General features: G+C 35.0%; 5 protein-coding genes, 1 long non-coding RNA gene and 1 pseudogene across 7 annotated transcripts; 5 read left to right on the top strand and 2 right to left on the bottom strand.

Annotated features, from left to right (window-relative positions):
- On the top strand, window positions 2,923–3,097 carry LOC104733190. The gene is made up of 2 exons (XR_002034617.1): window positions 2,923–2,962; window positions 3,049–3,097. It is a non-coding gene; the product is annotated as an uncharacterized LOC104733190 (long non-coding RNA).
- On the bottom strand, window positions 4,255–5,842 carry LOC104730123 (annotated as a pseudogene).
- Window positions 6,212–7,915, bottom strand: LOC104730122 (indole glucosinolate O-methyltransferase 4-like). Its single transcript, XM_010449230.2, has 4 exons — window positions 7,404–7,915; window positions 6,954–7,264; window positions 6,776–6,840; window positions 6,212–6,680 (listed from the first exon to the last, which is right to left on the bottom strand). The coding sequence occupies exons 1-4, from the start codon at window positions 7,865–7,867 to the stop codon at window positions 6,381–6,383; spliced, it is 1,140 nt and encodes a 379-aa protein (XP_010447532.1). The 5' UTR covers window positions 7,868–7,915; the 3' UTR covers window positions 6,212–6,380.
- On the top strand, window positions 8,574–9,422 carry LOC104733189 (40S ribosomal protein S6-2-like). The gene is made up of 5 exons (XM_010452793.1): window positions 8,574–8,640; window positions 8,729–8,793; window positions 9,034–9,091; window positions 9,187–9,295; window positions 9,394–9,422. The coding sequence occupies exons 1-5, from the start codon at window positions 8,635–8,637 to the stop codon at window positions 9,420–9,422; spliced, it is 267 nt and encodes an 88-aa protein (XP_010451095.1). The 5' UTR covers window positions 8,574–8,634.
- Window positions 9,413–11,035, top strand: LOC104730121 (40S ribosomal protein S6-1). Its single transcript, XM_010449229.1, has 6 exons — window positions 9,413–9,454; window positions 9,543–9,607; window positions 9,848–9,905; window positions 10,001–10,109; window positions 10,208–10,480; window positions 10,565–11,035. Exons 1-6 carry the CDS (start codon window positions 9,449–9,451, stop codon window positions 10,804–10,806), a joined length of 753 nt encoding a protein of 250 aa, XP_010447531.1. The 5' UTR covers window positions 9,413–9,448; the 3' UTR covers window positions 10,807–11,035.
- On the top strand, window positions 11,752–14,362 carry LOC104733188 (B3 domain-containing protein REM8-like). Its single transcript, XM_010452792.2, has 10 exons — window positions 11,752–11,817; window positions 11,896–12,190; window positions 12,266–12,375; window positions 12,465–12,821; window positions 12,910–13,155; window positions 13,240–13,558; window positions 13,656–13,792; window positions 13,890–13,984; window positions 14,050–14,127; window positions 14,221–14,362. Exons 1-10 carry the CDS (start codon window positions 11,758–11,760, stop codon window positions 14,360–14,362), a joined length of 1,839 nt encoding a protein of 612 aa, XP_010451094.1. The 5' UTR covers window positions 11,752–11,757.
- Window positions 16,818–18,957, top strand: LOC104730120 (B3 domain-containing protein REM8-like). Of its 2 annotated transcripts, XM_010449228.2 has the most exons (7): window positions 16,818–16,938; window positions 17,033–17,327; window positions 17,405–17,529; window positions 17,634–17,984; window positions 18,056–18,298; window positions 18,383–18,665; window positions 18,764–18,957. In XM_010449228.2, exons 1-7 carry the CDS (start codon window positions 16,873–16,875, stop codon window positions 18,790–18,792), a joined length of 1,392 nt encoding a protein of 463 aa, XP_010447530.1. In that variant the 5' UTR covers window positions 16,818–16,872; the 3' UTR covers window positions 18,793–18,957. The 2 variants fall into 2 exon arrangements, with proteins under 2 accessions (XP_010447530.1, XP_019089533.1); XM_019233988.1 differs by having other exon boundaries at window positions 16,818–17,327.

Here is a 19,040-nt window from a genome sequence, read left to right as displayed (position 1 = left end):
TTTAAGAGGAAGAATAAATATTAATCACAAATATTTATGAAGAAATATTTAATCTATTTGTAAATGGAAATAAATCAATTTTATTAAGAAATTACCATATTTTTTTATGAATAGAATCCACCATAGTTTTTGTCCAACTATAATCATTACAAAAAATATTAGCAACAATATTATTTTTAAAAATTAAGGATTCGGGTTATCAAAAATTAATACCTGAATTTCATTATATTCAATTTTGTAGATCCACAATTATTATCAATGATCATCCATGAATTCAACTGAAACAAAAAAAAATTATGTAATAGGTTACATATAAATAGAATTCTAGTTCAAATGTATTTGTAAACAGAACGAAATCCAAGTTCTTAGAAGATTACCATATATTTGTTATAAACATAATCCATCATAATTTTCTGCAACTATAATCATTACAAAAAAAACATTAGCAACAATATTATTTTAAAAAATTAAAGATTCAGATTAGCAAAAATTATTATATGAATTTTATTATATTCAGTTTTGTAGATCCACAATTATGAACAATGATCATCCATAAATTCAACTGAAAAAAAAAAAAAAATATGTATTAGGTTACATATAAAAGTTTTTCAAATTACTAAACTACAAAAAAAAATATAGAAAATAATACAATATATATGTTTAAACAGATGGAGAAACCACATACAAAGTCTATGATTGCTTGATCTTGCTTTCCAAACAACCACTAAAAAAAAAAAGCATAAAAATTAGAATCTGATGAATCATATAAAATTGTGAAAAGTTGTATTTGCTCATTTGCTTGTAGAATAAAAAATCATCGAATAAAAATATGATCATGTTTAGCCAAGAGAATAAAATTGAATAACAATCACCACTTAAAAAAACACACAATTATTAATAATAATTTACTGATTTGATTATTTTTGCTTGCTTCATCAACTTGTTCGTCCAATCTTGTTTTTGATATACAAAAAAACATCCATGGTCCATGGCAAGTACACCTAAAACACAATCAAACAGAACAAAATGAGTAAAATTTTTGATATGATTCAACATAATAATTAAAAATTATAGCAGCATAAAATTTAATTATGCAAAGCACCAAAGCATATGGATAGTACATCAACATGAAAAAAAAAATCAAAATCATACAATAGTAAAGTTGATTCATTAGAACCAGAATAATACAAAATAAAAATTATACTCTCAAAAATATATGTTTAGCTTATTGAATCCGACTTCTACTGTTTTGGCTGAGCGTCTATATATATAGCTTAGAAGGAAAATCGTCATAATTATCTTTACCATTTTAATATTTTAAAAAATAGAAATTTTCTTTAAACAAATATTCGTAATATATTGTAATATTTATCTTCTATTTTTTTAAAGATAGATATTGCGTAAATATATTAGATTTCCGATTCTGTAAACAAATTTCGTTTTTTTTTTAATTTTCATTTTTTTATTTTTAAAAAAAAATTAAAACTTAGAAAAAGGGTAAAATTGTCTAGTTTTGAATCTCATTAATGGCAAATTAGTAATCTTAAGTCTGAGGATGAATGTGGTGCGTTTCAGCAACCTAAATAGAGAGTAAAAGCTTGTCCGAAATATTTATAAGGGTATTTTTCATTAAGGGCAAAAGAGGTCAATTTTTGTGAGATTGGCTGTGAGCTCTCTCGACTTCACTTTTAATATATTAGATATTTAAGGAAATAATGTAATTCATAAAGATCTTGACAAGGGATAAATTGTGAACCGCCATCATAAAATATTAAAATGATGAAATCTCTAGCTGGGCAAGGGTTTCGAAATTCGGTACGAGATCTCTAGCCGAGCAAGTAGCAACCCACGTGATAATCTATGAAAGACGTAGTTCCCAGTGGAGGCTATATATATGAATAGCAAACCTAACTGCATAAAACAGTACTCGGGATTAAGCTTCTTGGTTGGTTTGGGTGATGTTAGGCAAACAAAGAAGTGACACCAGAGAGGCAGATATAACTAATACTATATCAATGAGCTAAAGGATGATACTTTAATTAATGACACAAGATACAGCATATGGTATAACCAAACCTTAATTATAATTTGTTAGGCGTAGTGACATAGTGTGTCGGATGACCAGAACATATCCAAGTGGTCAGATATATCAACGAGGGGATGGTTGAAGGATTTCAGCAAGATTATAACTTTCCAGTTGATTTCGTTTTTTATTTTCAAATCTTGGAACGTGTTCAACTCTTTCTTTTTACGTCCATCAAAATGAAACTAAACTAAAACATTATTTCTCGTCTAAAAATTGCTGAACCATAGACGTCGATTGACAAAGCCGTTGGCACACAGGGAGGAGAAAACGATAGGCATAAAACATCATCGTGAGACTCAAGTACTAATCAAGTTTAAGTATGAAAATAAAGACATCTTTGTAACCTCTGTTTTGGGTTTAGAAGAAATTTTGTTCAATATGTAGTTATATTTATATTTTCCTCTCTTTCGTTCGGATGTAACGGATTAATTAATCAATCATACAATTTATTAAAGCTCTAATTCTTTTTCTTCTTTTTTTGTTCACACTTTTTGTCTACAAAATTCTATTATTAGGGCGGACTAATAAGATAAAATAAATCCGATCATTCAAAACCAAAACAAAACTGAGTTTACAACTTTCTTTCTTAGGTCTATGTGTTGAATTAAGTTAATCTTAATTTTTTAAGACGTATCTTAGCAATGCAAAATATTAAAATTTTGTTTTTACAATACTTTGAACTCAAAATTATGTAAGTATGGGTTTTTTAATTTTGGTATATTTCATCAAATTAAGAAGAAGAAAAAAAGATAAATGGGCCAAACGGCCCATAAGTGGGAAAACGGCCCATAAAAAGAAACCGAATAAACCTTGCCTCTTCGTATGAATTTGCTACTCTCGCTAGCTCAGAAACCCTAAGCGCCTGAGAAGATGAAGGTATGTGACGGCGAGCAGAGTCTACATTTTACTACTTCGTTTCTCGTCTCTTGTTTTGCTTATATTCTCATGTTTCTGTGTTTTAGTTCCACATTGCAAATCCAACCACTGGTTGCCAGAAGAAGCTCGAGATCGTCGATGACCAGAAACTGTAAGATTTTGCTCTCTTGTATTCATCTTTACTCATTTTTGTAGATTTCGCGATAGGTTCTATAGATCTGTTGATTCATGCTTGTAGATATCACTGTGAAATTAGTAGCTCTTAGGTTACAAAAAAATGTCGCGAATTGCTCTATATATTTTCCTATGTTCTTCGTCTATATATGTTAAATATTAATACAAAGTTAAGCTTCGTATCTGCTCAAAAACATGTATAGATTATAATATATAGTATTGATCAGCTTGGCTTATGTTGATGCAGACGTGCGTTCGACAAGAGAGTCAAGAAACTCTCTAAAGAAGTCAGTGGAGATGCGTTGGGCGAGGTGCACAGATTTCGTCTATCTTTGATTGTGATTTTATCTCTTTTAAACAGATGATGGAATCATAATATTCTGAAATGTTATTGCAGGAGTTAATGGGTTACGTTTTAAAGATTATGGGTGGTTGTGATAAGCAAGGTTTCACAATGAAGCAGGCAGTTTTGACTCAGAAGGAAAATTCACATGTCTGAACTATATAAACCCTTTTTAGATTTTATAATATATAGTAACGTGGAAACGCAAAACAGAAACAAACGAAATATTTTGCTTTCATTTGCCTTTCACGATTACGTATAGCAACTATTAAATCATTAAAGAGATAACATACCAGCTGCTGCAGCGCCAACAACATCGTCCCTTGAGTCGGCAGAGTTAGGAAGAAGCCTGGTCCGAGATTCTGGACGAGTAGAGTAAAAGTCTGAGAGAGACATGTTAATGGCGAGCAAGCTCAAGTTGGAGGCAGTTCACTTGGATTGTCGTATTCTGTGTTCAATAATACAAATTTAAGTTTCGTTTCTGATTGAACCAATATTAGCAAGTAGCAACCATCTTCCAAATCTAATTTAGTTATAGAACAAGTAACCGCTTTATGAAAAAAAAAAAAAAAGTAACCGCTTTATGAAATTATATCTCTTTTTCTCCCAACATGCCACCATATATGAAAATATGAAATTATACTTTCTTATTATAATACAAACATCTTACAATTTGAAAGAAAAACAAACAACCATTACCACAAATCTTCATTACAAAGATTATAAAAATAAATCATGAAGTAAAACATTTTATGTAGTTCATAATCTCCCTCACACGAAATTTTTTTTTTAAAATTTAAAATTTCTTTTTTCTAAAACTCTGAATCTATTTGTGAAATTCGATAACAGAATACGTATAAGCAAGACCACTCATTTCACATTTATGAAACCCCGAAGCAAAGGCTAAAGCTTCAAACTGAAGAAATGACCTCACTTCACCACCCGAACATTGTGTTAACATCAGCATGTCCGTACCGAAGACAATGTTAGAGAAAATGTCGTCAGTCTTTGGTTCTGATGGTGCAACCATGTCAACTATTATCACTTTTCCCTTGTCTGGGAGGCTCTTCCAACAGTTTGTTAGTATCTTTACACAATCTTTGTCGTTCCAGTCACGTAATATCCGCTACCAACATTTTACCCATATCATAATTAGTTTGTAAATATATAGTTTATATATTCATTAACCTTTTCATTCAAATGTCACTTACTCTCAAGAAGATTGCATCTCCTTTTGGAACATCTATAAACATATCTCCCGATACATGCTCCACTCCTACAACAGATTTAAGTAGGACTAAATCAAATTATATCAATGAAGAGGTTATGGAAAACACCACTCAGTTTTTCTATTTGTTGAAATTTACCTGGATAAACAGGAGCAGTGGCTATAATTGCAGCTAAATCGAAATTGATACCCTTTATTTGAGGATACTTGGAAGTAACAAGGTTCATTATGGTGCCAAGCCCTCCTCCGATATCAACTAAAGTATTCACATTTTTGAATCCTTCGTAAACTTCTAAAATCTTCTTCATGATCATGGTAGAAGATTCTGACATTGCCTTGTTAAACATACCAGCGAATTGTTCGTCCATCCTAATGAACTCGTAGAGTCCCATGCCATGGGCAGAACTGAATGCGTCTTTTTCATCTTGTATCACATCCTTCAGATGTGTCCAGTAACATTAATTCTTCAATTGTTCATTGAAAATGTCGTGTATATAGTACTTTTATCGCATATTGGTTTAATAAAAAAAAGGTTACTAATTAGCCCGTTTGATACAAATGAGAATCAACTACTAATTTGGCAAATATGCAAATAATTTGGTACGTACCAAGTTTTGAAAAAGACTTGGCTTTGGAGCAACATGAACAAGGACAGGAGAGAACCCGAGTCGTCACGACGGTTTAAGAAAAACGTGCAAACCGGTTCAGCTGCATATACCCTTTGGGTCGTTCTGATTAGATCGTTTTCTCCGGATTCAACTATACGACACTTCAATATCGAGTGGCTGGCGAGTAACCGTAACATCCGGTCCAGCAACATTGGCGCCTCTGGGTTGGTGTTGGTGGGCTTGGTAGGGAGAGCAAAAGCTATCTCGGAAGACGAGAGCCATATGTCGTCGCCAACGGCAACAATAGTGTCGAGGACGCCAAGCTCCAAGGCAGCTTTGAAAACCATAGGAAAAGCCAATGAGTTCGTGATCCTCAACGCTTGCAAGCTCATCATTTCTGCGTCAACTTGTTCTTTTTCTTGGGTTAGACCCGGTGTAGGGTAAGTGGTTAAGGGCAGATGGTTTGTCATTGTTGTTTTGTTTGTTGGTTGAAAAACTGAAGAAGGCAGAGATGGGAAGATAGGATGGGAAGATAGGATGGTTTCAACAGTTAAACTTAGTGCGCCATTTTATAGGCAGAAATCTCGAACCAAGTGTGCTGACTTATTGATTTGGTGACCCATGCCTGACTACATAATATGCCTAATGTTTTTTTTTTCTTTTCAAGGTGATTAGCGAAAGCATTATCTGGATATCAATCAGTCTAATAATATAACTAACCCTATTCCCAGTGGAGGCTATTAGTAGCAAACCTAATCGCATAAAAACTGTTAGGGATTAAGATTCTTGGTTGGTTTGGGTGATATTAGGCAAACGAAATAAGTGAGTACAATTCAGAGAGGCATATATATATATATATATATATATATATAATTAATATATCAATTACATTTTTTTCGTACGTCTATGTGTGTAATTAAGTTTATCTTAAACTTGGTAGACGAATTCCAGCAATGTAAGATAATTCGTAAGAATGTAACAAAATATAAACGTTTATTTTAGTAAATAATCTCCTCCCACGAAATAAGTATTGCTTATTAGTGTCTTCGTTGTAAACTCTTGAATTTATTTGTGGAATTCGATAACAGAAAATGTGTAAGCGAGAGCAGCTATTTCACATTTATGAAAACCCGAAGCAGAAGCCAAAGCTTCAAACTGAGAAAATGACCTCTCTTTACCACCCGAGCATTGTGTTAACATCACCATGTCCATGCCAAAGACTATGTTAGAGAAATAGTCGTCACTCTTTGGTTCTGTTGGTGTAACCATGTCAACCATTACCACTTTTCCCTTTTCCGGAAGACTCTTCCAACAGTTTCTTAGTATCTTTACACAATCTTCGTCGTTCCAGTCATATAATATCCACTGCCAGCAATTTATCCAACTTAATTTGTGAATGAACTGTTTAAATCATAAAAGTAATTAGCCTTTTTCATTTAAATGCAGTATATATAACTTACTTTCATGAAGATTACATCCCCTTTTGGAACTTCGATAAACATATCTCCGGATACATGCTCCACTCCTATAAGATTTTTTTAGTAGGAATTAATAAAACTGAAAAAGTACATTTTTAATTATTTTTTGGAAAACACACTTCAATTTTCAACATTTCAGACTAATGATCTACTGTTGTACCTGGATACAAAGGAGCAGTGGCTAAAACCCCTGCTAAGTCGAAATTGATACCCTTAATTTGAGGATACTTGCAAGTGACAAGATTTAGTGTGGTGCCAAGTCCTCCTCCGATATCAACTAAAGTATTTACATCTTTGAATCCTTTGTAAACTTCTAAAATTTTCTTCATGACCATGCTAGAAGTTTCTGACATTGCCTGGTTAAACATACCAGCGAATTGTTCGTCCAACCCAATGTATTCGAAGAGTTTCATGCCATGAGCAGAGCTGAATGCATCTTTTTCTTCTTGAATCATATCCTTTAGATGTGTCCTGTAACAAATCTTCAATTTTTCACTGAATGGACGTGTACTTTTTTGCAGATTGGTTTAATAATAAGGTTATAAGCCGGTTTGTTATAACTGAGGATTAACTAGTAATTTGGCTGATATGCAAATAATGAGGTACGTACCAAGTTTTGAAAAAGACTTCGCTTTGGTGCACCTTGAACAAGGACATGAGAGAACCCGAGTCGTCACCACGGTTTAAGAAAAATGTGCAAACTGGTTCAGCTGCATATACCCTCTGGGTCTTTCGGATTCGATCGTTTTCTCCGGTTTCAACTATACGACACTTCAATATCGAGTGGCTCGCGAGTAACCGTAACATACGGTCTAACAACATTGGCGCCTCTGGATTGGTGGGCTTGGTAGGGAGAGCAAAAGCTATATCCGAAGCTGAGAGCCATACGTCGTCGCCAACGGCAACAATAGTGTCGAGGACGCCAAGCTCCAAGGCAGCTTTGAAAACCATAGGAAAAGCCAATGAGTTCGTTATCCTCAAAGCTTGCATGGTCATCATTTCTTTCTCAACTTGTTCTTTTTCTTGGGTTAGACCCGGTGTAGGGTAAGTGGTTAAGAGCAGATGGTTTGTCATTGTTGTTTGTTGGTTGAAAAATTGAAGAAGGTAGAGAAGGGAAGATCGGATGGTTTCAACAGTTAAACTTAGTGCGCCATTTTATAGGGAGAAATCTCGAACCAACTGTACCGACTTGTTGATTTGTGACCCATGCCTGACTACATAATTTTGCNTTTTTTTTTTTTTTTTTTTTTCTTTCAAGGTGATTAGCGAAAGCATTATCTGGATATCAGTCTAATACTAATATAACTAACTCTATGTCTAGCTGATCAACCTACGTGATAATCTATGAAGACGTGGTTCCCAGTGGAGGCTATTAGTAGCAAACCTAATCGCATAAAAACTGTTAGGGATTAAGCTTCTTGGTTGGTTTGGGTGATATTAGGCAAACGAAGGAAGTGAGTACAATTCAGAGAGGCATATATAATTAATATATCAATTACATTTTTTTCGTACGTCTATGTGTGTAATTAAGTTTGTCTTAAACTTGGCAGACGAATTCAAGCAATGTAAGATAATTCGTAAGAATGTAACAAAATATAAAATTTTGATTTAAAATATTCTGAACTAAAAATAATAAAATATACTGATAAGACCGAGAAATTACACCATGTTTTTCTATTTGATTTTATTAATCCATCAAACTAAACGAAAACAAAAAAGATAAACGGGCCAATTGGCCCATAAGTGGACAGGACGGCCCATAAAAAGAAACCAAATAAACCTTACTTCTCCGTATAAATTTGCTACTCTCGCTAGCTCAGAAACCCTAAGCGCCTGAGAAGATGAAGGTATGTGACGGCGAACAGAGTTCTCCATTTTCGTTTATTGTCTCTCGTCTCTCGTTTTGCTTATCCTTTTTATGTTTCTGTGTGTTAGTTCAACATTGCAAATCCAACCACTGGTTGCCAGAAGAAGCTCGAGATCGACGATGACCAGAAACTGTAAGATTTTTTGCTCTTCTCTTCTTCATCTTTACTCATTTTTGTAGATTTCGTGATAGGCTCTCTAGATCTGTTGATTCATGCTTGTAGATATCACTTGTGAAATTGGTAGCTTTAGGATACAAAAAATGTCCCGAATTGCTCTAGAAATTTTCGTCGTCTTCGAGTTAAGCTTTGTATCTGCTCAGAGACATGTCTAGATTATATAGTTAGTATTGAGTTTGGCTTATGTTGATGCAGACGTGCGTTTTTCGACAAGAGACTCTCTCAAGAAGTCAGTGGAGATGCGTTAGGCGAGGTCCGCAGATTTCATTTATCTTAATTTGATCTCTTGATTATGTTTTTATCGTTACAGATGATTGAAATTGTGGTTTTAATGAAATGTTATTTCAGGAGTTCAAGGGTTACGTTTTTAAGATCATGGGTGGTTGCGACAAGCAAGGTTTCCCAATGAAGCAGGGAGTTTTGACTCCAGGACGTGTTCGTCTTTTGCTTCACCGAGGTAATTAATCAAACTTGCATCTTCTTATACACGTTTACATCTATATTGTGTTTGTGGTGGATTTGGATTTACATTGTTATGTAATGGCTTGGTGGTAGGTACTCCTTGCTTCAGANACTCTCGCTAGCTCAGAAACCCTAAGCGCCTGAGAAGATGAAGGTATGTGACGGCGAACAGAGTTCTCCATTTTCGTTTATTGTCTCTCGTCTCTCGTTTTGCTTATCCTTTTTATGTTTCTGTGTGTTAGTTCAACATTGCAAATCCAACCACTGGTTGCCAGAAGAAGCTCGAGATCGACGATGACCAGAAACTGTAAGATTTTTTGCTCTTCTCTTCTTCATCTTTACTCATTTTTGTAGATTTCGTGATAGGCTCTCTAGATCTGTTGATTCATGCTTGTAGATATCACTTGTGAAATTGGTAGCTTTAGGATACAAAAAATGTCCCGAATTGCTCTAGAAATTTTCGTCGTCTTCGAGTTAAGCTTTGTATCTGCTCAGAGACATGTCTAGATTATATAGTTAGTATTGAGTTTGGCTTATGTTGATGCAGACGTGCGTTTTTCGACAAGAGACTCTCTCAAGAAGTCAGTGGAGATGCGTTAGGCGAGGTCCGCAGATTTCATTTATCTTAATTTGATCTCTTGATTATGTTTTTATCGTTACAGATGATTGAAATTGTGGTTTTAATGAAATGTTATTTCAGGAGTTCAAGGGTTACGTTTTTAAGATCATGGGTGGTTGCGACAAGCAAGGTTTCCCAATGAAGCAGGGAGTTTTGACTCCAGGACGTGTTCGTCTTTTGCTTCACCGAGGTAATTAATCAAACTTGCATCTTCTTATACACGTTTACATCTATATTGTGTTTGTGGTGGATTTGGATTTACATTGTTATGTAATGGCTTGGTGGTAGGTACTCCTTGCTTCAGAGGACATGGAAGGAGGACTGGTGAGAGGAGAAGGAAGTCTGTTCGTGGTTGCATTGTGAGCCCTGACCTCTCTGTTCTTAACCTTGTCATTGTGAAGAAAGGTGACAACGATCTTCCCGGGCTTACTGATACCGAGAAGCCAAGGATGAGGGGACCTAAGAGAGCCTCAAAGATCCGTAAATTGTTTAACCTCAAGAAGGAAGATGATGTGAGGACCTACGTCAACACTTACCGCCGCAAGTTCACCAACAAGAAGGGTGAGAGACAAAACACACTCAAAATCAATCTCAAAACAGTCTTGTTATATAATGGTCTCTGAAAATTTGTGTTTTTTTTGACAGGCAAGGAAGTGAGCAAAGCCCCTAAGATCCAGAGGCTTGTGACTCCTTTGACTCTTCAGAGGAAGAGAGCCAGAATCGCTGACAAGAAGAAGAAGATTGCCAAGGCTAATTCTGATGCTGCTGAGTACCAGAAGCTTCTTGCCTCAAGGTTGAAGGAACAGCGTGACAGGAGGAGTGAGAGTTTGGCAAAGAAGAGGTCTAGACTCTCTTCTGCTGCCGCCAAGCCCTCTGTTACTGCTTAAAAAGCTTGAGAATCAAATCAAACATGTCACATTTCTAGTTTTGTTCTCTTTTTTTTCTCTGGCAATCTAAAAGTTAGTTCGAGTTCATACTGTTGTTCCATCACTTTTGGGCTTGTGTTTCTTGCTTCATGCTTTTAGTTGAAGACCATTTTAAACTCAAATTTGTTGTTGTTTCTCTTTACCTGTTTTCGGTCAAGGTTTTACTAAATTGCTCATTCAAATTTGATCAGTTGATATCAGTCAGACATAATGCTTAACACAAGAATGGGCGGTAAGAATGTCTAATACTTTGTCTGACAATGGAATTAATGGAGTAGTGGATGGAGTCTGCTACTTTTTAGCTGAGAGAATGCAAGCACTGTTTGCTCGTTGGAGTGTCGTTGCTGTATTGCTAGCATTGTCTGGGTTTGCAACTCAAGCTTCCCTTTAACAGAGAACTTTGATGACGATTTGTTTATGTTCGAGAGTTTAAAGAGAAAGAAACATTTATAAAATATCAATACACTTAGAAAACATCAATGGGGTGGTGGCGCAGTTGGCTAGCGCGTAGGTCTCATAGCTACTGAGTGATCCTGAGGTCGAGAGTTCGAGCCTCTCTCATCCCATTTCCTTTTTTCCTTTATCTTTTTAAACTATCCGGAAAGATTTTTTTTACTTACGTCGCACACACCCTTTTTGCTTAATTATCAGATTTACGACTTTGAAAGTATAAAAAGCGATTAAAATTCAATTTAGTTAGGCTTTATCTTTGTGTGGTTTTTAAAATGTATCTTGAAACTTGGAAGAGATTTAAGTCTTCTCACTTCATTTATTGTCAACCAGAAGAAGTGAAGTGATAAAGTGAAATGAAATAGAAAAGGAAACGCAAAAGAAGAGAAGGGGAAAGGTCTGAAGAGATAGACAACAATCTCTCTTTTGGGTTTGTTGAAGTGATTGGAAATAGCAAATGCGATGTCTCCAACAAAATCACACTTCTTCCAGCCTCTTATTCCCGGTTTCCAGAACCACCTTGTAAAGCTATCTTTATTTCTATCTATCTCCAAATCTTTTATGAACATATAGTCTCAGTGTTCTGTTTCTTTGTTGCAGAACATTCCTGTCAAGTTCTTCTCCCAGCACATCGTCGGGAAACACGAGGGAAGAAGTGTAAATTTGGTATCAGATGCGTCAGAGAAAACATGGAAAGTGAAGATGGAAGGCCATAGACTAACCGAAGGTTGGAAACATTTCGTCGAGGCACATGACCTTCGAGTTGGTGACTTCGTCGTATTTAGACACGAAGGAGACATGTTGTTCCATGTCACTGTTTTAGGATCTAGTTGCTGTGAGATTCAATACGCACAGCCTCACTACCATGAAGAAGACGAAGAGAGTAACGAAACTGGTATGGTTCAAAATGTGCATTTACATTTATTGCGACTCTTTTCTATTCTATGAAACGTTTCATTTTCTTATTCAGAAATACCTTCGAGATCTGAGAAGCAAGTTGAGGAGAATGTGAACACAGATTCTGATCTGAACTGTTTTAGCCTATCTGTGACAGATTCAAACCTATCAAGAGATAAAGTGGTTAGTAAGATCAGCAGTTTCTTTGTTGTTATTTTGATGTTATATTTTCATGAATTTTATCCCCCAATGCAATTTGATGACTGATGCAGACTCTGCCCAAAGATTTCGCAAGACGAAACGGTTTAGACAAACGAATGCATGAGATAGTTTTGAGGAATGAAGAAGGGAAGTCATGGGATTCAAAAGTAAAGAGTAATATTTCTGGTCAGGTTTTCATTAATGGAGGTTGGACAAGTCTCTGCAGCGAAAATAAACTAGAAGTTGGAGATTCTTGCACATTTAGACTGCTCCCAAACACAGCGGAAACGCCTGTGTTTCAGCTCTGCAGCCGTATAATGTCGGAGAGGAGAATCCAGTCCGCGGAAGGTTGCATAGATAGCAAAACTGGAGGAAACCGGTTTGTGAAGTTAACTCTTACACCAAGCAGCCTTCACCTTGGTAAACAGGTGACTTTTTGAAACCTCAATCTCGAGTTTTTTCTTTTCTTTTCAGTGCATTGATTTTTGTTTTGTTTTAATTCTGAATATGTTGCAGCATCTACCGGCAAGTTTCACGAGAAAGAACAGACTCATCAATCCGGGGAAGATCATTCTGGTGGACAAAAACAGAGCTGAATGGCCGATGAAGCTTAAGGTTGACAAACGTTCTCGTTTGATGTATATTATTAGTGGCAATGGTTGGAAAAGTTTCTGTGCCGCCAATGAAATAGGTGCAGGGGAGTCTCTTACTTTGGAGTTGATCCGAGGAGGGAAAAGTCCTTTGCTCAAGTTCGTCTCAAAGGTTAGTAAGAATGTCAAAGTAGCTTGCATTCCACGTTTTAGGTTTTACTAAGTTGAAGTTAATCAAATAACGGCTTGTTTACAGACGGAACAACCACCAGTTGAAGCAGAGGTTCGGGAACACAAGAGAGCTCGAGTCCAAAGATGGAGCCAGGAGACTCAACCGAATGTTGAGATGAGAGAGAAGGCAGCTGAGGAATTAGGAGAACCCTCTCGAGCATCTCACAAATCCAGTGGTAATCAAGAAAACTTGCAGCATACGCAAGCTTGCTCTGTCTCAAATCAGGTGGCTAAGGTGAAACAGAGCGTTGTGGATGCTTTAACTAGTGTAAAAAGGTTTATGGCAGAACTCGAGACAACGGAACAGAAGCTAGCAATTTCATTGCAGGAAATCGACAACCTAGGTATGATTTGTACTTTTGATCTGTTTTAAATAGTAGCAAATTTACTTTTAAATTTAGGCTCTACTCAGTTTCCTTATAAGTTTTTATGATGGCGCAGAGAGAGGAGAGGACAATGGGAATAAAACATCATCTTCAAGTAAACCCGGGGAAACCTCAGTTAAAGGTCCGCCAACATCTGAGAAGCGATTTACTCTTCCAGTACTTCCAACAGAATATGGTCCTCCAAAAGTTTTGGTACATCTCTTTGTAGTACTTCATTCTCTTCTTTTCTTGTTGACATTAATCAACCATTCTAAATAGCTGATGTTGGTTCGTTGATCTTTCTTTATAGAATCTTTCCAACAACATATTTATAGCCTTGAGGAAGCTTCGTTCAGATCTTGTCAAAGAAGCCCCTGATGGTGTCATGGGATATCATATATTCATGTATGTCCGAAACGCCATTCCACTTGTCATTCCAAGTTCTGTACTTACTCTGTTTGTGGTGGCAGGAATTCAATGATTCATCAGATAAGCAGACAAATTCCGAGAACCAAAGAGGAACTCCTAGGAATAAATGGCCTTGGGGAGTAAGTACTTTTTTTGCTTTCAAAACCTGTGTCTTCAAACGAAAAACCCAAAGATTGTTTGATGATGGTTTGTATCTTTAAACATTCTTCCAGGGACAAAGTAAGAGAGTACGGTGATCGGGTGTTGGAAACAATAGAATCAAGGGTTAAGGAGTACTATGGAACCAATAAGAAAGATTCCATCATCAGCAACGAGAGTCCCGGTTCAAGGAAGAGTATGATGATGTCGAAGTGAGCCCAAACCGCTAGTCCTGCAAAATAAACAGTGAGAAGCAAAACCGGTGAGTTGCTTCGCGGTGAATGTGTTAGATGGAGATAGTCATCATCATTGGTCATGGAGAACTAGCTTGATTTTTTTCTTCTATTGTTTATTTTGTGTAAAAAAAAAAATGAAATATTGCAAGATAAGGACAAAATAACGTAGTTGATAAAAGCCCAAAAAAAGAAGCATAAAGGTCTAATATTTAAATTGCATTGTAGAAGGCCCAAACCCAACATAGAACCCTTATTGGATTGTGGTTTTTAAAGGAGTTTGATGTATTTGAGAATCAGGTGTTATTCAATTAGGTATTTTAAAAAATCCATTAAAATCTAGTGTTATTCAATATCTACTGGATTTTGTGTGATTTTAGATTTCAACGTACTTTGCTTCTAAAATATGAACAAACACAATACCACACTTTTCTCAATCATTTCATTTTCTTCTCCTCTCTCTAGATGGATCTTTAGCCTTTGATATATTATTGTTTGATTTTTTTTTTCAATTCTTTTATATAATCACATTTATTCATTAGATCTGTATTATTTTTGAGAATTTTTTTTTTGTGTTCTTTAACTTTTTTTTTCTGGGTTCATGATCTATAACTTTTTTTTTTGGTTTATGATATAATCACACTTTTTTTTTCTGGGTTCAATCTCTGTTTCTTCCTCCTCAAACTTTTTGTATATAATTACACTTATTCATCAGATCTGTGTTATTTTTGAGATTTTTTTTGTGTTCTTTACTTTTTCTTTTTTGGGTTCATGACATCTAGGTTCTTTAATTACATCAAAAATCTGGATTGAAAACAAATAAACTTTAATTCAAGTTTTCCATGACATGTGTAAAAGTCTGGGTGTTATTAATTTAATATAATTTTGGTGTATAACACAGTTTATGGATATATATATATATTTTTTTCTAACAATAACTTTAAAAAAAAATCCATAACAATCACCAAAAATACATTATCAATGACTTTCAAATCCACCTTATATGCATTATAAAGTCCACACAAATGCATTAGACTTTTAAATCCACTAATGTCCTGGGTTAATTAAAATCTATTAAAATCCTTAATCCAATAAATCCTTAATCTTTTCTAAAAGTTACGAAATCAATGAAGCGGTGATAGTAAAAAAGATAAAAAGAAAAGTGAATACTTGAAATATGGAAAAGGTGGATAGATGAATGAGGTTGGTTTTGGTGGATCTTTTCTTTTCTGACTCTGTCTCCACTCGCTGTACTGTTTCAGAAACTCGTCAAGTACTTCGACATTGAAGCTGCTGCTGCCGTAAGATTAAATAAAAATAATATTTGTCATAGATAACGATTATAAAACACAACCGTATATATTCTTTTGTTTTATTATTATTGTACATGTAGTTGTGGGATATGTTTACGGTAAATAAATAATACAGTTATAACTTGATAATTGTTTTTCTTTTAGTTTATGTAAAAATTCTAAAATATGGTAGAAGAAGCTGAGGATCAGTAATAGCAGTTTTGGCAAGAACAACAATTGTTTGGTTATTTGATCTTGGTGTCCAAAGAAACTGAGAGTGTCTTCAAATCTTTGTTGCCAATGTTTAGCATTTTGGATCTAGTTGTAGTAGTCACAGTTAAAACTTAGTATTAATTATAAACAGCTTATTAATTGTTTTTTTGGTTTATGTAAAAATTCTAAAAATTATTATTATGAAAATAGTGGGAGTATATTTAATACTATAGAAATTTGAAGCTTGAAAGAATTTTGAATATTTTTAGAAAATCATTAATTTAGAATATTTAAATTTAAATAATTATTATTGGTTAATAGTTATAGGAAATTGTTTTATGTGTCAGTGTGAGTAAATGATCAATGTTGTTTTGTGTGTCAGTGGGAGTATGTGTGAAAATTCTAAAAAGTCATTATTATATTAAAAAGGGGAGTATATCTACAAATTTTTGAAATTTGAAGTTAATTTAAGTCTTTCAAGAAAATCATTAAATCTTTATAATTACTATTGGTTCATATTTTTTTTTGTCTACCACTTAAATAAGTCAGACACATTTCACATAAATTAAAAAAATATTAAAATGTATATATGTGCATTTATTTAATAAATATTTAATGAGTTAATTTAGTCATAGATTAAAAGTAAAAATAAAAAAACTAATGTAAAAGATGTATTGGAAATATAAAATAGTGCATTGAAAATGTAAAATAACACTATTTATAGACAAAGAGAGTATAGGTTTATAGTTATAGGAAACTGTTTGGTGTGACAGAGAACTGTCTAAATAATTGTGGTGCTACAACTCATTAGTTACTTTTTAAAATTAATCTATAAAATTTCCTAACTTTAAAGAAAATTGTCTTTTCAATTGATTTATCGTGAAAGGGTGTATATCACTATATAGTGCAGTGACAATAATCTCTTTTGTATTTTGTTACATTGAGTCTGAGAAAACCTTACGCTTGGTTGAAGTGATCACTGATCAGAATGGCGAATGCATCAACTAACCAACACTTCTTCCAGCCTCTTCTTAACGGATTCCAGAGCCACCTCGTCCGCAAACTCTCTATCTTTGTCTTTCTCTCAATCTGCATGCATGAACATATATAGAGTATTAGTCTCATGGTTCTGTTTCTCTCTGTTGCAGAAAATTCCTGTGAAGTTCTTTTCCGAGCACATCGAGGCAAAACACGAGGGCAAGACTGTGAAGTTGCAATCAGATGCGTCGAAGAGAACATGGGAAGTGAAGATGGATGACAATATACTCACCGAAGGTTGGAAAGAGTTCGTGGAGGCACATGATCTTCGGATCGGTGATTTAGTTGTCTTTAGACACGAAGGAGACATGTTTTTCCATGTCATTGCTTTAGGACCTCACTGTTGTGAGATCCAATACTCACAGTCTACCAGCCATGAAGAAGGCGAAGAGAGTGATGATATTGGTATGATTGAATCTATAAATTTACATTTATTGAGACTCTTGGCTATTTCTTAAAACGTTTTCATTTTTCTAATTCAGAAATATCTCCAAGACCCGAGAAGGAAGTTGAGGAGAATGTGCAAAAGGAATCTGATCAATCTTCATCAGATCTCAATTGTTTTAGCCAAACCGTGACGCGTTCAAACATATCACTAAATCAAGTGGTTAGTCAGATTAGCGGATTCTTCTTTGTTGCTATTATGTTTATTTATAGGTCAGAAATGTGTGAGTGTATATAAGTCTCAATCCAATTTGATGACTGATGCAGACTCTGCCCAAAGATTTCGCAAAACGAAACGGTTTAGACAAAGGAATGCATGAGATAGTTTTGAGGAATGAAGAAGGGAAGTCATGGGAATCAAAAGTCAAGAGTAATATGTCTGGTCAGGTTTTCATTTGTGGAGGTTGGACAAGTCTCTGCAGCGAAAATAAATTAAAAGTCGGAGACTCTTGCACATTTAAACTCCTGCAAAATGCGAGCACGCCTGTGTTCCAGCTCTGCAGCCGGTCAAAGGTGGATAGGAAGAAGAAGATTCGGTCCGCAGATAATAACCAAACCGGAGAAAACCTGTTTGTGACGTTAACTCCTACACAATACAGCCTTGAGAATGGTAAACAGGTGAGTTTTTAGAAACCTCTATCTCAGGTTTATTCAACCCATTCTTTTTTTTAATTTTGAATCTTTTGCAGTATCTAGGGAAATGTTTTAGTAGAGCCAATATGCTCAACAAGTCGGGGAAGATAATTCTGATGGACAAAGACAAAGTTGAGTGGTTGATGAAGCTTAAAGTTGATAGTAGAGGAGCGATGACTATTTATGGTCGTCATGATTGGAAAAGTTTTTGTGCCGCAAATGAAGTAGGCGCAGGGGAGTCAATGACTTTGGAGTTGCTCAGAGGAGGGACAAGTCCTTTTCTCAAGTTCTGTTCTAAGGTTAGTCAGAACGTCAAATGGCTTGCGATCCACGTTTTAGGTTTTGCTAAGTTGAAGTTAATCAAAATAACGACTTGTTTTCAGATGGCGAAACCAACATTCGAAGCAGAGGATGGGATCCGCAAGAAAGCTCGAATCCAAAATGGGGAACAGGAAACAGACAAGGGAGAACCATCTCGAGAATCTAACAAATCCAGTGGTAATCAAGGAAACGTACAGCAAACGCAACCTTGCTCTGTCAAAGATCAGGTGGCTAAGGTGAAAGAGACCGTTGTAGATACCTTAACTAGTATCAGACGTTTTCTGACAGAGCTCGAGACAAAGGAACAGGAACTACAAGATTCATTGCAGGATATCAACAAATTGGGTATGATCTCTTATCCGATACGTTATTCTTACATCAATCTTGTAGTTTTTTTTATTTTGACTTTACTCAATTTTCTAACAATTTGGAATATGGTACAGAGAGAGGAGAAGACAATGGGAACTACTAGACAATTAGACAAGATCTTCAACTAACAATGAAGCTTAATCAAAAATGTAAAAGTGAAGAGTTTTTGATATCTCTGTTTTATTCTATGTAATTGTTCAAGCTGTAGTTAGACTTTTCTGTTTTATTCTATGTAATTGCTTCGGTTTCTTTAATTAAGACTTTTCTATTTTGGTCACAAAAAAAAAAAACTTTAAACAAAGAATTGTATCACTTTTTTTTTGTAAGAGAGAGACAAGTAAACCTAATCGC

This window comes from Camelina sativa, chromosome 12 (genome assembly GCF_000633955.1).
Source record: "Camelina sativa cultivar DH55 chromosome 12, Cs, whole genome shotgun sequence".
NCBI classification, from domain to species: domain Eukaryota; kingdom Viridiplantae; phylum Streptophyta; class Magnoliopsida; order Brassicales; family Brassicaceae; genus Camelina; species Camelina sativa.
Note: the sequence above shows the minus strand (reverse complement) of the source record. Positions and strands in the feature narration are given on the sequence as shown.

Bases quoted from the DNA above. Each gene is read 5' to 3' on its own strand.
- LOC104730121 (XM_010449229.1), top strand. The intron at 9,906-10,000 runs GTCCGCAGATTT...ATGTTATTTCAG, and splicing joins GTGGAGATGCGTTAGGCGAG to GAGTTCAAGGGTTACGTTTT. The intron at 10,481-10,564 runs GTGAGAGACAAA...TTTTTTTGACAG, and splicing joins CAAGTTCACCAACAAGAAGG to GCAAGGAAGTGAGCAAAGCC.
- LOC104730120 (XM_019233988.1), top strand. From the start codon at position 16,880: ATGCATCAACTAACCAACACTTCTTCCAGCCTCTTCTTAACGGATTCC. The intron at 18,299-18,382 runs GTTAGTCAGAAC...ACTTGTTTTCAG, and splicing joins TTCTCAAGTTCTGTTCTAAG to ATGGCGAAACCAACATTCGA. The intron at 18,666-18,763 runs GTATGATCTCTT...AATATGGTACAG, and splicing joins GCAGGATATCAACAAATTGG to AGAGAGGAGAAGACAATGGG.
- LOC104730122 (XM_010449230.2), bottom strand. From the start codon at position 7,867: ATGACAAACCATCTGCTCTTAACCACTTACCCTACACCGGGTCTAACC. The intron at 6,841-6,953 runs GTACAACAGTAG...AAAATCTTATAG, and splicing joins CACTGCTCCTTTGTATCCAG to GAGTGGAGCATGTATCCGGA. The intron at 6,681-6,775 runs GTAAGTTATATA...AATTGCTGGCAG, and splicing joins GGGATGTAATCTTCATGAAA to TGGATATTATATGACTGGAA.
- LOC104733188 (XM_010452792.2), top strand. From the start codon at position 11,758: ATGTCTCCAACAAAATCACACTTCTTCCAGCCTCTTATTCCCGGTTTC. The intron at 12,376-12,464 runs GTTAGTAAGATC...TGACTGATGCAG, and splicing joins ACCTATCAAGAGATAAAGTG to ACTCTGCCCAAAGATTTCGC. The intron at 14,128-14,220 runs GTAAGTACTTTT...ACATTCTTCCAG, and splicing joins GGAATAAATGGCCTTGGGGA to GGACAAAGTAAGAGAGTACG.